The sequence below is a fragment of the Dermacentor albipictus genome, chromosome 1 (assembly GCF_038994185.2).
Source record: "Dermacentor albipictus isolate Rhodes 1998 colony chromosome 1, USDA_Dalb.pri_finalv2, whole genome shotgun sequence".
NCBI lineage: Eukaryota > Metazoa > Arthropoda > Arachnida > Ixodida > Ixodidae > Dermacentor > Dermacentor albipictus.
In genome coordinates, this window is record NC_091821.1 from 493,644,941 (window position 1) to 493,661,941 (window position 17,001).

The window sequence follows — 17,001 nt, forward strand, 5'->3', positions numbered from 1 at the left end:
CAGAGGTCACTGCAGTCGGACACTGCAAGGGATGCCAGAAGAGTGCAGTCCACAAGCACTACGCACTTACAGTCAAACCCCGTTACAACGAACACCACATTAACGAACATTTCAGATTAACGAACTTTTATGAAATCCCGTGCCGACTGCTTATAGTTTCAATGTAAAAATATTTCACTACTACGAACTTCAGAATAACGATCGTTATTTAATTTCCGTGTCATCTTAACAACACCTCAGTACTACGAACTCATATCCCGAAATGCGAGGATTCTTAGATTTCCGTGTATCCGTCACGGCAGTCGGAGCTCTAAGCTAGCAGACGACGCAGCGCAAAGAGCGGGCCGCCTTGCAACTTGCTTCCCGCAAAAACCTGAGATGGCGCGGAAGGAGAAAGATGCGGGCGGAGACTTTTTTTTTTCCTTCTCCGTTGTGGAGGCAACGACGCACCAGGTTTTGTGAGTGGAGAGGCGGGGAGCATGGGCTCGTAAAACCTGAGACGGTGCGGCAGAAGAAAAAAAAAAGTAATTAACGCTGAAGTGGGCCTTTTTTTTTTTCTGTTGCGGAGGTGACGACGCATCACGTTTTTCTTGCTTGTTTTCTCAGTTGTTCGCGTGCTGTCACCCGTATCAGGCCTGTCCATCTTGTTTTTCTTCTCGTTATATTATTGTGTTAGAAGTGCGTGCCGGCGTTCGCGTTGCCATGAGCTCAACAACTCTAAGCACAGCGAAGAAGCGAAAGCAGTTTTCTTTGAGCGAGAGAGTAGAGATTTTTCGCGAGATAGAAGACGGGAAGAAACAAACCGTCGTGGCTAAAGAACGTAGAGTGGCGCGGTCGACGATCGCCACGATTCTCAAAGATAAGGAGAAAATCTTTAAGCATCAGCAAGAATCTTGCTGCACGTTATTGCAGCACCCGAAGACCGCGACGAGTCCGTGTCGGCCACAGATGCGTTGGACCGCTTGCGAAAACTCCGCATATTTATAGCCAAAAGCGGCACAGCGGCCGAAGGCGTGCATAAGAATGCGGACGGTCTGGAATCGTTCGTGCTGCAGAGTCTGTGCTGCACCCGTCAGAAGACGATCACGGACTATTTCAAATAAATGTGCCTTGTCTGACGATCACGTGTGCATTGTGTGAGAAACGAGTTCAAGGAGGTACCGTTTCAAAGGTAGCACGCTTGCGTTACTGAAATGCTATTGTTATGGCTAATTTTTGGGCTTTCACTATAACGACCTTTCAGAATAACGAACATTTTCCCGCGGTCCCCTGAAGTTCGTTGTACCGAGATTTCACTGTACTACGAAATACTTCAGCACTACCACATTTTGAGAAGAATGATGCTGCCACCGCAGCTATCCCTCAGCAGAGCTGAAGCCACGGCCTGGAGGCAACGCCAGACCAACGCCTATCCTCACCTCAGTTTCTTCCAAGCCATGTACCCCACCCTTTACCAACCCCTTTGTCCTTTCTGCACAGAGCAAGCTACCCTATGCCACACCACATGGGCCTGCCAAAAAATACCTAATAACTACCCCAACCGAAACGCGACACACGAGCAGTGGGAGATGGTGCTGGCCACCTCGGCATTGGAGGATCAGCGAAAGCTGATTGCCAGAGCCAAAAGTGCTGCCACCGCTACTGGGGCCTTGGACTGAGGGCTCTACCCACCACGGGGATCCACCCCTTTCCGTGCCTCGTCAGAAATGAAGTTTTGTCTCCCTCTCTCTCTCCCAGCATGCAGTAAAACCCCATTAACTCAAAGTTGTAAAAAGTGGAAAAGTTTAAAGATAAGCGAATTCACAAAAATATAAGCCCCTGGCTACGCATAGGCAACATAAAGCCTTTCAATATAGACGCCAGTAGCCACCAAATTTCTTGCCAAAGCTCAGTATAATGAGAGCAATATCTTCGGTAGATCACTTTTACAAAATATTGCGCTACTTGGCACCCAACAAGTCGGGCAGCTACAGATAATAGTTATCCTCCCACGAAGTCAATCACACACTGTTGCACGTAGACACCGACGTGTTCAACACTAGTGATGGGACACATGGTGAAAATCGTGTGACCGTTAGCGATTTGCACTGCTTAGACACCGCCATCCTTGTGCGATTCTTGCAGGACAGTGGAACCCCAGTTGTACATCCCCGATTTCGCAATGTTCCAGGTCTTTTCGACGCGTCCATTGTCGAACCTTGTAAAACTTGTAAACTCTCCAAAAGTGACCACCCAAAAATACCGCCCTAGCGCGTACGGAAAGCGCGAAAGCATTTGGAAAGACGGAACTGATTATCCACCGGAAGGCGTGCAAATCATTTCAGATATGCATGTTCAGGCATGCAGTTGGAAGCTTTCTTTGCACGCGAGCACACTGGACTTCTCGCGTGTCAGTAATTTAGGTTGCCAGTTTCGCACAGCTCATCGTGTCATTCCGACACCACGATTTCCACATAACTGATTAGCGGGAACGCTAGTACGCTTGCACACAAGACTAGTGCCAGCAGCGGAACGAAGATAGCTTCCTGCGCTCTGCTTGCAAAACCAACTGAGTAGAGCGCGAGAGCGCTACTTGGCTTCTCGGTGGTTTCACAGCCGAGCTGATGGCGCATCGCTCACGTCTCAGCAAGACGTGCTTATCAAATGACAAGATTATGCAGTACCCTGCTGTGCCTCATCATGCTACAAACTAAAAATTAGCTACAAACTTACATTGTCACTTTTGGCGATATCACAGCGACATATAGAGTATAGAAACCTTTGGGTAGCGACTTTTTCCCACCATTTTCACAGTTGAGATTTCGAGATATCCGAAATGCGGCTCTAAAGCATTTCAAGACAAGATGTGAACAGTACGTGGAGTTGACACCGAGCCAGAAAAAATTGAGGCTTGACCGATGTTTCGAGATATATCAGAGTTTGAGTTAACGAGGGTTTACTGTATATATATTGTGGCTAAACTTTTATTGTTAGTAAGAAGAAATATAATGCCAGACTTTCTTTTCCACATAAGTTATTATTGGAGAGCCAAATTTAAGTAATGTCGGAAAGTATGAGGCCACGGTTTCGGACCTTTCTAACACAGCTTCACAATTGCACACAGGACAAAGCACAGAGAGGAAGTTTTCGAGCGAATCATGGTGACACAGTGCCAAACTGGCTCTTTAAATTGCACCTGTCAATGTTGTTGAGACTATGCTTATGCTTTTTTACTGAGCCGTCCTTTGCGACGCTGAAGTATCATTAAAGTCCATCAGATGTGTCTACTCAAATTATTAAATTGTACGTGTGCGCCAAAATTCACCGGAGTAATACCACAGGTACTCTCGTAATGAATGCAATCGCATAATAAACGCGCCCTCAATTTTGCTCTTGAATATTAGGAGTTTTGTTTTGGCCTCACAATAATCATGCCCCCAACTTTGGTGCCACGCAGTCTCGTAATCGAACGACCAAGCTGTCGTTCATTGGGAAAACTAGAATATTTCATTTTTCTGCACGTGTTTACAGTAAGAAGTGTTTGTAACCTTGATGCCCGTCCTGTTTTGCCGCAGCAAAAGCAGCGGCTGTGCATTTGGTGGCAGGAGCAGCTAATGGTAATGCCATTACGAGAAAACACTGGCGGAAAGCATTTGGTAAGAGGCTGAGCCAAAGCAGTCTGCCTATTCTTACCACCTGCTTGTTGCCAGTGTTCCCTTGTCGTGGCTTTGCCATCAGCTGCTTTGTCATCAAACGGATCAAACCTGCAGCCCCTGCATGGATGGTGCCAACACATAGCGACGAGCCTGACAGGCATGGAGGAAGAAAGCTTATTTCCTCCCTCCCAGGTGATGGGCATCGAGATTAAGTGCGCTTGCTGTAAACACGTGCACAAGAGTAAAAGATATCGTAGTTGTAAAACATAATCATCAGGTTGGCTGTTAACTTGTAAGGATAGCATTGACAGTGGTCGCGAATATGCCACGATCAACCAGACGGAAATGCCACTTAGCAAGACTGGCTGTGTAAAGGCACCGTGAAGACTCGGGAGAGCAACAAATGTACAACTGCTCTCTGCAACAACAACTTCACTCTCACGTAATAGGAACGCGTGCTATTTGTGGCTGGGCATGGTGTTGGCCAGGTGGTTTGCTGGAGATGCGAGAGCATGGGAGAGTGCAAGTGAAGGGGCGGGTGACCAGCACTCGGTAGGCTCTGTTGATATGGCTTCGGTTACACACCACAACAGTGTCGAATTCTCATATTTGTTGCTCACTTTTCTACCGCTCTTGTGTTTTGCTCTGAGCGATGGGCCGCAATTCTAGTTATTTGGCTGATTTTATGTTTAAGGGCTGTGCAGTATGCACTGGAGCATGGGAATCGTTCTGTAAAAAGGCACTTGGTGTTGACAAAGTCTGCATGTGCTCCTGGCAGAAGCAGCGCAACAAACTACTTGCCATTGATCGGACTTGTCGCACCTTCCGAGGGTTTCATATTGTGTGGAAAAAGTCCTTCAATATGTCAGTAACGTACAAAAGGACAACTGCATCATTTCACACGAGATGATCAGGACGGTTGCACAAGGATCGCTTTGCCAATGACTAGCATCCTTGCTATGGGAAGGTCTAGCAGATTTGTGAATCACAAGCAGTCGCTTTGCCAAGCTTGCTGTCTTCGCACAGTGACAAGAACACTGTCGGCCATATACTTCGACAGATCGGGGCAGAGTCTCACAAAAGTGAAACTATCTCTGAAAGTGATCACCCTAGAATATCACTCCAATGCGTATGGAAAGCGTAAAGGCACGTGCAAAGATTGGACCAATTAGCTACCGGAAGACACACAGATCGTATCGGGTACACATGTTCACAAACGCAATTCTGAGCTTTCTGTCTATGCACAAGCACACAAGACTTCTCGTGCATCCATAGTTTGGTTCCCTGTAGTTTCGCATGGGTCGTTGTATGATATGAACATTCAAGGAGGCATTGTTTCGTGCCCATTGTGCTGGCTGCCACCTTGGATGAATGCAACACCACAGATGCTGCCAGGTCTGTACCTACGTTCGCGGATGTTCTGCATACTGTCGACTACATTCGTAGATTTCTCTGTACAGGCAACATCATAGGCGACCTCCTTGCTGCACTCGGAAAGAAAGCTCTTGCTGCGTGGCCAAAAAAAAAAGTTCAGAAATGACCGATTTAAAGTTTTGTAGGTGAGAAAAGAACATTTTAGCATTCTGGCGGGTGCAGTACACAGTATGCCAGATCCCTCCAATAAAGCTCACTTATAACACCTGCACTGCAGTAGTCTTTTTGCATTTACTTTTTTGGAGGTATTGGGATCTGAGTCCTGCAGAGTATTTGTCCTTTAAATAGGAGCTCCTCACAACTCTGTCTCACAAAACTGTGCATTAGTGACATACAGTGCAGTCCACTTATAACGATACCACATATAACAATATATCGGTTATATCGATGAATAGACTCCAGAGTATCAACTTATGCGTTAGGGCTATGAGGAAAAACATAACACATGTAACGATATGTTATTCACGACATATCGGATATAACAATAAAAATTCTGCCTTTCGGGTGGCGTTTTCCTTGCAAAATAATTGTGAAATTTGTATTGCTAAGTTCCCCTTAACCGAGACAGGGCGAAAAGTTTGCCTACGCAAGTTCGTATCTGCCGCCATTACCTTGCAGCACGTCCTGCCAGCGCACCGATTGCGAAAGGCACAGAGAGCACCAGAAGTTAATGCAGCATGCCACAAGATGGTGCCAGCTGTACCGCGTCTGCGTCGCCAGCGAGCGTCCAGAGAGAAGATGAAAAAATAAAGCGAGAAGCAAACCAAGCCCGCGCTCCCTTTCTACAATCTCCCTCTCTTCCTCAGCAAGCACGGAAATGCGCCGCGGAAGCAGTAGTAGGTGCGTTGGCAAAGTGCAAAACTGTGTCGCCTGAGACGAAGCTGCAAATTTTACAAGGCTCGAAGTACGAGCTTGTGCAGTCGATGATATCGACAATTCTGAGAACTGCGAGTACCACGGTCATGAAGGCTAGAACCACTGACCATGCCGATCAACAGAAACGGCGTGGTTTGTGCACCAGGGCAAAAGCCCACGAGTGAAACCAACGCGGTAGCAGCCGCTGACATTTATTTATTTATTTATTTATTTATTTATTTATTTATTTATTTATTTCCCTCAGGGCAAAGCATTACAGAGAGGAGTGGGTAATACATAATAACACTGAATGTACAAAAAACAGAAGAGAACAATAAATTACCAAAACATAAATAAGTTAGAATAAAAGATCAGCACAATATATCATTCAATAGAAGCGGTAACAGCAGTCCGAAACAATACAATACAGGGTCAAGAATTGTGGCAATTGAGGAAGAAAGGTGGTTCCAGTCATATGACCTGTGAGGAATAAAAGAATCCGAGAATGTTTTAGTTTTGCATGTAGAAATGCCTACCTTATGTATGTGATCTGTGCGGCGTGAAATATACGAAGGGGGAAGAAGTAACTCGTAGCAAATAGACTCATGATGAAATATTTTGTGAAAAAGGCACAGGCGTGCAATTTTGCATCGTGATGCAAGTGAAGTTAGGCCCAGGGTAGTCTTCGTAGTGGTTATGCTTGATGTACGCCGAAAGTCAGAGAGAATAAACCACGCTAATTTGTGTTGTACCATCTCCAGTAGGTCGATCAAACTCTTAACACCAGGGTCCCAGACTGATGAAGCATATTCTAGTTGTGAACGTACAAGTGTGGTATAGAGTAGAAGTTTAATGCTAGTTGGAGCAATGTGAAAGTTACGTCTCAGATATCCGAGCATGCGATTAGCTTTGTTAGTGATGTGCTCAATGTGAGCATGCCAGCTAAAGCTAGATGTAATATGAATTCCGAGGTACTTATATCTTGTAACAGGATTAAGTAACACACCTTTAAGAGATATATGGGCAATTCACTATTAACACGAGAGATGCGCTAAGTTTGCACTTTTCAGCATTTAAAGTCATATTCCAAGTTTTGGACCATGTTGAGATAGCATTAAGGTCAGACTGAATCATGTGCTTGTCACTATCATTTGTTATTTCCCGAAAAAGGAAGCAGTCATCGGCAAAAACATTACCGAACTCTGGGAGCACGTCGCTACTGGCGATAAAATAGATGGTGCTTCGATGGAGGAGTTTCTAAGTTCAGATGATGCTACCTAATTCTGCGAAGAATCTCTGGTGGGGTGATCGTTGTTGCGACACAGACGGCGGCGTGGTGCGACAGAGGCAACGATGAGATTGTCAGTGGCCAATCTTTGACACCGACCTCAACATTCACGCAAAGTGCACTGTTGTCGATAGTCACAAACTGATTTCATGCATGCTACATTATACCCACCAGTGTGCGCGCAGCCGCTGTACGCGATGCGCACTGCGGTTGGGAACCTGAAACTTGTGCGAATGCAAGTGTAGACTTCTGACTGTTTCGGCGCCTAACACTTGACATGCCGTTTAGAGGCATAAATAAACATTTCATTTTTCACGCCCTACTTTCTACAATGCCAATTGTCCATCTTAAGTGGCAAATTTAGTTTCAGAGGTATGTTCAACAGCTTTTTTCTTCCTTCCTTCTTTTTCCTACGGTTTAGATATAGTGATGAACAGCTATAACTATCGCATTTTCCGTTCTTGATATCGTTACAAGTGAACTGCACTGTAATTTTTGTTGGTCGGATTATACACCATTTATGCGTGGTCCTGAGAAAGTCATATAATCAGGGTTCCACTGCAGAAGGGACTGTAGTACGTACTACATGTTTGTCAGTATGCAAAGCAAAAAATTTAAAAAATTAAATTATGGGGTTTTACGTGCCAAAACCACTTTTTGATTATGAGGCACGCCGTAGTGGAAGACTCCGGAAATTTCGACCACCTGGGGTTCTTTAACGTGCACCTAAATCTAAGTACACGGGTGTTTTCTCATTTCGCCCCCATCGAAATGCGGCCGCCGTGGCCGGGATACGGTCTCGCAACCTCGTAATCAGCAGCCCAACACCATAGCCACTGAGCAACCATGGTGGGTAGTTTGCAAAGCAGTACTCACCAATTTGCAATTCTGATAGTTCCTGTACATCTGAACAGAAATGTGTGCCTATGACATTGACTTCACAGTACTGCCATCACTTCCTGCATGCTCACACACAATTGAGGCAACGGTGCGACACTTTTCAATTGATACAGAACACAAGCACATCTAGACACACACAGGCTGTAAACTTGCTGAAAAGCGCCAACCAAGACGTTGTACGATGCCAGATGACTGCACTGCAAATAGGATCAAAGAGGGAGTTCAGTAGATAATTTCTAGTTACATTGTCAATTTTTCACTGCAAATAGCATAGGCGACAGTAATGCAGGATCAACAGGAGCTGGTCATGCTACAGACTAAGTATCTTGGTGTGTTACAAAGGCATATGCAGGGAAGTACGTCAGTGCAGCATCTCACACCACTAGCAGGCAACAGAATATGATGACCCCGGCACTGTAGCAGCCCTGCCTGTGGCCTAAGAAAGCGTCAACGGAGGTGTACTAGCTGTCCCACTCCCCTCAGATCCGCGGCAGCATTGAGTCACATGCAGATTCTTCCACCTTACCTTTGACTGAAGCGATGAGACTCATTGAATAAGACAAGTCTTCTGGTTAGAACATTATGCTTCCTGAGGCTTCCCTTGTTCACCCACTGCTTATCGACAAGCATGCAAGTGCTACAGATGTCGTGGAGCTCATTTACAGTCCGCCCCACTTTTGCCTAGAGCACTTGAAGTTGAAGTTTATTGTTTGCTACTGCATGTGCAGAGAACGGGCTTACATATTACATAGAGCATCAGGAGGTGCCAGAGTGAGAAACTGCCAAGAGGACTTCCTATCATTAGTGGGTACATGAGAGTATTAGAACAGCAAAACAGGCAAACAGAAAATAAGAAAGTGTCAACAAATACAATCGGTAGCGAACAAGTTATAATAAATAGTAAACAATTAGATATGCATTAAAACAGTGCTATACAATAATATCAAATAAACGCTCACAAACAGGAATGTCTAGTAATGTACAAAAAATACGCTTTTCTACACACTACTAACAAGGAAAAATAAAACTTGTCTTATAAAAGTAATGTAAAGAAAATGTAACAATTATGAAAATATGTTTATAACAAATAAAAAGATGGTTCTGCTAACAGTATTTTTTTCATGTTGTATTTAAAGAAGTTGACCTAATAGTAACAGGAATACGATTCCAAAGTGCAATACCATAGAAGGGAAGTATACATTTTCCATAGTTTGATCTGATTTTAGGTAAGATAGGGCTATTGCGCTGCAAAGCAAATGCTACAAGAGTAATACGAAAACAGCTACTAGACTCAGGTTACTGTACTGAAGGTTCTAATTTATGTGTGTAGGTGACAAGCATTGCTCACAAGCATATTGCCAGTTTCTGATACCTAGTAACAATGCATGAATAGTGTTTTCTTTGTCCTGCAGTGCACTTCTCAAGCACTCTAGGCTGGTGTGTAAACGTCAGCGAAACGAGTTTCTTACGTTGTTATCTAGAGGGAAGTCTGGCGCCACTATCTATACGGCTTTCCAAACAGCTGCCATGCCACCTTGGGAATGCTAGGATGTGGACATGCAAGCCGTCTCGAACACGGCTCGGCCTAAATTACTGTTACATGAAAGCACAGTAGCAAAACTATTTGCAGGGTGTCATTACAAGGGTAGCAAGCACTGGCCAACGTGGAAGCCAGCCAACATTAAGGAAGGCACATCATCGTCATTAGATCAGCAGGGGTCTCCTGTGGGTATGTCCCACTAAATCCAAGTGTCGACATCATCCTCTTCCAATAGCACGTAGCATGAGCGCCGGCAAGAGTAGTGCCAGCCCGGCATCACTAAGGCCCCACAACAAAGGCAGAGTAGTAATGCTTGGGTCTCGAAGCATGGACAACATTGCTGGACAACGAAACAAAAGACGCAGTAGGATTGGCGGTTACAACCTTGTACATGGTGTCAGCCTCTTGTCGCACGATGCTGCATGGGCCCCTGTAGCAAGGAAGGAGCTTTTCAGAAAGGCCCGCATGTCTGCAGGGGGACCAAAGTAACACGAGGGCACTCAAAGCAAAACGTTAGTCACGATGTTGCTGGTCGTAAACGCGCTTGATTGTCTTGGAAAGGAGCAAGTCTACTACGGGCTGCCTGCCAAGCTTAATCGGCCCATGCAGTGGCGTTCCACGCATATTCACTAGTCAGAAGTTGCAAGGGGAAGGAAGACGTGTCCAACGGTAAAGTTGGTTGTCATCCAAGCAAAAGGTAAAAGGGAGAGTATACAGTCAAACCCCGTTACAACGAACACCACATTAACGAACATTTCAGATTAACGAACTTTTATGAAATCCCGTGCCGACTGCTTATAGTTTCAATGTAAAAATATTTCACTACTACGAACTTCAGAATAACGATCGTTATTTAATTTCCGTGTCATCTTAACAACACCTCAGTACTACGAACTCATATCCCGAAATGCGAGGATTCTTAGATTTCCGTGTATCCGTCACGGCAGTCGGAGCTCTAAGCTAGCAGACGACGCAGCGCAAAGAGCGGGCCGCCTTGCAACTTGCTTCCCGCAAAAACCTGAGATGGCGCGGAAGGAGAAAGATGCGGGCGGAGACTTTTTTTTTTCCTTCTCCGTTGTGGAGGCAACGACGCACCAGGTTTTGTGAGTGGAGAGGCGGGGAGCATGGGCTCGTAAAACCTGAGACGGTGCGGCAGAAGAAAAAAAAAAGTAATTAACGCTGAAGTGGGCCTTTTTTTTTTCTGTTGCGGAGGTGACGACGCATCACGTTTTTCTTGCTTGTTTTCTCAGTTGTTCGCGTGCTGTCACCCGTATCAGGCCTGTCCATCTTGTTTTTCTTCTCGTTATATTATTGTGTTAGAAGTGCGTGCCGGCGTTCGCGTTGCCATGAGCTCAACAACTCTAAGCACAGCGAAGAAGCGAAAGCAGTTTTCTTTGAGCGAGAGAGTAGAGATTTTTCGCGAGATAGAAGACGGGAAGAAACAAACCGTCGTGGCTAAAGAACGTAGAGTGGCGCGGTCGACGATCGCCACGATTCTCAAAGATAAGGAGAAAATCTTTAAGCATCAGCAAGAATCTTGCTGCACGTTATTGCAGCACCCGAAGACCGCGACGAGTCCGTGTCGGCCACAGATGCGTTGGACCGCTTGCGAAAACTCCGCATATTTATAGCCAAAAGCGGCACAGCGGCCGAAGGCGTGCATAAGAATGCGGACGGTCTGGAATCGTTCGTGCTGCAGAGTCTGTGCTGCACCCGTCAGAAGACGATCACGGACTATTTCAAATAAATGTGCCTTGTCTGACGATCACGTGTGCATTGTGTGAGAAACGAGTTCAAGGAGGTACCGTTTCAAAGGTAGCACGCTTGCGTTACTGAAATGCTATTGTTATGGCTAATTTTTGGGCTTTCACTATAACGACCTTTCAGAATAACGAACATTTTCCCGCGGTCCCCTGAAGTTCGTTGTACCGAGATTTCACTGTACAGCAATGTCGTGGCGGGACAAATTATGTGCGAATGTCACGTATTGCAGCGCAAGGTCCCAATCACGGTGGTAAGCCAACACACACCGTATTTACTCGCATAATAGAAGAGCCGTGTTCGAGACTTTTATGTAAAAAAAATTGATGCAAATTCAATGGTGCAGTCATTACGTGGGTTAATTTTTCCGCGAAAAGAAAAAAAGAATTGTTTTTTATCTGCGATCGCTGCGGGATGACAACAAGTCAACAAACAGGCAGCTGCCCCTGTAACAGTGCGGTACACCAAAACAAAAATAGTGGCCGATAGAGCAAGCCAAACGCGCCGAACGCTATTTTTTTTGTGTGTGTGAGTGCATTACATGCATTGAAACAGTTTCTTCCATATCGGTAATGAATAATATCATTAATATCGGCAAGCTTGCAGCAATAACATAGCCATGTCCACTTTGAGGGCACAGAAACAGAGATGTGTGCACCTAGCTGCCTGTGTTACACCTAGCTGCTTGTGTTCTTAGCTGTGTTACAAGCATTGGCATATGAATAGAGTACACTTCTAATGTATCGGTGTAAATGTGGCTACTGTCATCGTCGCTTTCAATTTGTTGCATGCCCATGAGTGCAGACGAGAGGAAACAAAAGGTGCCTTTTTTGTTGTTGTTGGCCACAACCATTATAAAGCCTACAAATAATAAAGCCAAGGCAAGCCTGGTTGTAGCTTTCTTTTTTTTTCATGGAAGTATGGGAAGTGATAAAAGGAATGAAATGGGGCATCTGCTTAGGAATGTGTTTGTTGCATGCAGACCGCTTAGTATGTCTTGAGTCGTTTGTGAAGCATTCGACATCATTCGACAGATGCTAAGCACGATCATCGTTAGCTATACTTGGCACACAACATATCACTGCGGCAAGTTTGGGGTGCTATCATCACGCGGGAAAGAAAAAAATTGAATTTTGACGACAAAATTCAGAGGTGCGATCATTACACGAGTGCAATCATTATGCAAGTAAATATGGTTTTTTGAAAGCACATCTCTTAAGGTCCAATTTAAGCATTCGGTGAGCTCGTTCATCTGGCAATGGTGTGACGTGGTGATCTTGTGCTGTGTGAAGCAGCAGCGCAGGATATCGTCGATGACTTTGGACAGGAAGGTACAGCTTCAGTCAGTCAGCAATTGACGTGGGGCACTGTGTACCAAAATTGTGTCACGGAAGAGAAGTCTGCCACATCTGTAACACAGCTGGCCACCAACGCTCGTGTCATTGCATAGCGCGTTGCGTAATCGGTAGTGATGGCAACCCATTTGTTTCCTGAAGCAGAGGTAGGAAATAGCTAGAGAAGGTCTAAACCTACATGGAAGAAGGGCTCAGTTGGGACGTTGGGGGACTGAAGATACCCAGCAGGAAGCGTAGACAGTTTCTTTCGTCGTTGATAGAGCTCGCAGGTGCTGACATAACGCCGCTCTGAGCGGGCTAGGCCAGGCCAGTAGAAGCAATGGCGTGTTTAGTGTTTGCAACATTTAGCCGAATTAGGTATAGACATGCCCAATTATGCCTGTTAAGGCCGCATGGTGTGTGAAACTTGCGCATAGGATTGTAAGTGCAAATAGGTCAAGACTGCTGCTCTGAGTCTTTACTCTAGGTTATATTGTAAGGAACTCCCAGTACTCGTGAAGAGGCCCATAAAGTGAAGAGAAGTGCAACCAGTGGTGAAGCACAGTAGACTTTGGGCACCCTCTTACAGGCTCCTCCCAACATGCGCAGGATTCCCCTCGAGGACTTTGTTGGCACTTTCACAGACACCTGCGTGTGCCACCTGCCAGGCCGCGGTGGGTGGCGGGAGGAGAGCTTCCTGGGTGAGTGGACCCTGGGGGAGCGCGGGAGTACCATGGACCGTGCCGGGGGCTGTATCAACCACAGGTCTAGCTTCCTTCGGAACCCACAGGTGAGCCCTGCCGTACCATATCTCTCCCTTCTTGCTTTTTTCTGGTGCAAAATTGTCTGTTGGCTAGGGAATAGAAACATAAAAATGTAACATGGCAAGAAGGAAAGGAAACAGGAAAGAACAGGGCTGATTGGAGATTGCTGGAAGCAGCCCTTATCCTGATGAATGTGCATGCATAAAAATGATAATGAAAAAAGTCAGGTAACATTTTGAGTGTGCCAATTCTCATCTCTGAATGAGAGCCATCATCAGGCCTTGCTATGTGAAGTGTGGTGGCACGCAGTACCGCCTGGATGTCGTGGAAGATGGGACGGTGGTTGTGCTGGCCTACCTGGTGCAGGACAGCACGAGTGCTGAGGAACCCACTGGGCACTTCGCCATCGGCATTCACGTCATGCAGGTGAGAAAACACATATAACAAAAGAACATATTTTATGGCATTTCAGGACCTTGTTCACATAGGCCAAAGAAATGGAAATTGCTTTCTTTTCTTTTAGCATCTTTAGGTAAACAGTAAACAAAGCAAACAAGATGGGTGTAAAAGTTGAGAGGGAATGCTGTGGGTTGAGAGGAGGGCAAAGTTTTACCACTTGTACCTGTTTTGTTATAGTGCTCCGACACGAAATTCTTGTGAGAAAGCATTCCTTGAGATATACCCTCTGCGCCCAGCTATGCAATAAAAACTGTTTAAGAAACCCATTTTAAAGCAGCTATTTTGTACTGAAATTTACAGTCTAATTGTTCTCTGAGAGCACAGTTATTTTTTGCGTATATAATCATATTGGCCACTCTACTCAGTTGCAATTATAAACTGAGAATAGTTGTAGGTTTGTATCATAGACCCTTTAATATATATGTGTGAAATCCCACAAGCTGTAATTTGTGATGTCTTGTCACCTGCACCTCATGTTTCTTATTCTGCTGCTTAAAGGACCGGAAATACTGTCTATCTTGCCAAGGCTATCTTGCACATTGTTAACCTGGGCAACTTGGTTTTTACAGATCGAATAGTTTACCACTGCAGTAGACTACCGTTAGTTCGACTCCAGTTAATTCGATTTTTGGTTAATTCGATCCTGGCTGAAGTTCCCGGCAGGCGCCCATGCATATTATGGGCCCAAACTTTCGTTATTTCGATCCTAAAATTGGAATTAGCCAGATAATTCGAATTTGACCAATCAGCACACATGTGCCAGACCCCTCTGATGACCCCAATAGGGACAGACAGACGCTGTCACTTTAGTGACAGCGTCTGTCTCAGCGGAGCTTAGGGGGCAGCGAGTTTATCACATGCCATTTCTTGTCGGAAACTCCTATTTTCGGCCCACCCTAGGATGATTTTCAAGCAATACGTGCAGCTCACAAATTCCGATTACAGTTATGATTTGCCACATAACACGTGTGTACTGCAGCGAAGCTGACATTAAAAATCATGTGACGAAGCTGGCTTTAGGAAACCGGCTGTCTGTGCAACAATTCTTGCTAAAGAATGGGATGTGCGTCAGCTTTCTACTTCGTTTAGGAGATTTAATGGCATTTCTACATTAATCTATTACTTTGGACACATAGAAAGTGGGCGCGCATTTGATTCGAGGGTGTGTTAGAATCAGGCAAATCCTGCAAAATGAATCAGCTGTGTCTTTTAGCCTTTGTTTCTTCATCTTGCTTAATTTGACCCGCCGGATAATAAGATAACTTTCGTCGGTCCCATCAGGTTCGAATTAACTAAAGTCAACTATACTGTGCGATGACTATATATAGTTTCATTTTGCTTTAATACTTTGTGTAAAGATTGGGCGGTGCCAACTGCTGTTTGGCGCAGATGGAGGTGAATCGGCAGTTCCGAGTGCATGTGCTCAAGCCGAAGGTGTGCAGCTCGGAGTATGTGCGCGCGCGGGGCGTGTTCCTAGAGTGCAGCCTGCAGCGTGGCCGCTACTGCCTTCTGCCCACCACTTTCGAGCCGGGGCAGGCACGGCGGTTCCTGCTGCGCCTGTTGTACCGCCAACCACTTGATGCCAGGTAGGGCATTTTTGCAGTGACGTGACATGACAATCAAGTGACTTTAGAAATGAAAACACAAGGTATCACGACACAACAGGGACCAACAGCTGGACATCTATGCTGATAAATGTCTAAGCAGTAAATACAAGAAGTCATATCCAAATGTGAGAGAAACGACAAGAGATATCACTGTCTTACTTTATAATATTTAATGTTCGCAAGAGAGTGAAGATCCATTTTGCCAGCTGATCACTGTGGATTTACAGTCAACGAGCGATTTTTTCGAACATGCCCAATAATTTGGATGCCTTCGCGGCATCGCCACATACCCCATAGAGCGAACGTACAGGTAAACCTCGATATAACGAAGTCGGTAAAATTGGCAATTTGCTTCGTTATATCAAAATTTTGTTCTATTGAAATTCGACCTTTCATGCAAATAAGTACAGTCGCTGATCTATCTTTCTTACACGGAAAGGGGCTGCAGAAATTTCCAGATTATTAGGCAATCGAAAGATGCAAATTCGGATAAGAAAACAATTCATTTTGATAAATTTGGGAGTCAGCAACAAATGATATGGTTTCATGCCGCATACATTGACGGTATCTACTCGGCAGTACGAATTCAGCGAATCCAGCCACGCTTTCATTTGCGCTCCACCCCACAGCTGATAGCATTGCCCAAATTGGGACGACACTATCAGGAAAAGTGTCAACAGCAGGGAGGGAATGCTTCATCTGCCTCTCTCTCCAATGGGTCACCGAGACTCGAGATTATGCAACCTCCGATGTGAAATGCACGGGAAGACAGCTTAAGTGATGCCACGCCGTCTCAGCATGCCCACTCTTTCCACACGCGACAAATCACCCCTAAAGAAAGATGTGCAGCTGCGTATGCACTCATCCACGCTTACAGCCATGCGCAGCCTCGGCTGAGACGCACACCAGAAATCGCGAGCGCGCCAACTTGCATCCCCTGCTTCTCGCGCGCGCTCTATCACGTTAGCACAAGCTTGTTCCCCTCCCCTTCTTTTCCTTTGCTTGCACGGGAAGGCAGCACTAGTGAAGACATCTTGTCTCACCTGTGCACATTTCCACTCACACCTAAAGCACACAGTCCGCAGGGCGCAATAGGATCTCCTCGTACTTGGAGTTGATACGAAACATGATGCGGTGCCACTTCAGCGGTGGCTTTTGTCTCGCGGCATGCGATTCGAGAGGTGCATTTGCAAGCAGTCGCTTGTAATTAAATCATTTGGCCATCTGTGTCTGCAAAAGTTTCCATTTGTCTCGGCGTTTCCTTGTGGCGGCAGTGAAATTTTGTTATATTGAAATCGCCTACAAACCCACTTCATTATATTGAAGTTCTAAATACATGGTGTTCTACAGACAAGAGGTTATGAAAGTTAAATACCTCTTTATATCAAGAATTTCGTTGTATTGAAGCTTGTTATATTGAGGCT

The 17,001-nt window shown here is 45.4% G+C and overlaps 1 protein-coding gene across 1 annotated transcript in view; it reads left to right on the forward strand.

The window, feature by feature from the left end:
- The window catches only part of LOC135913128 (calpain-5-like), a 79,366-nt gene that overhangs the window by 40,820 nt on the left and 21,545 nt on the right, over positions 1-17,001 (forward strand). Inside the window, exons 8-10 of the mRNA XM_065445814.1 lie at positions 13,357-13,537; positions 13,821-13,937; positions 15,360-15,556. Of these exons, the coding sequence (XP_065301886.1) occupies positions 13,357-13,537; positions 13,821-13,937; positions 15,360-15,556 (495 nt within the window). The remainder of the gene's footprint in view (positions 1-13,356; positions 13,538-13,820; positions 13,938-15,359; positions 15,557-17,001) is intronic.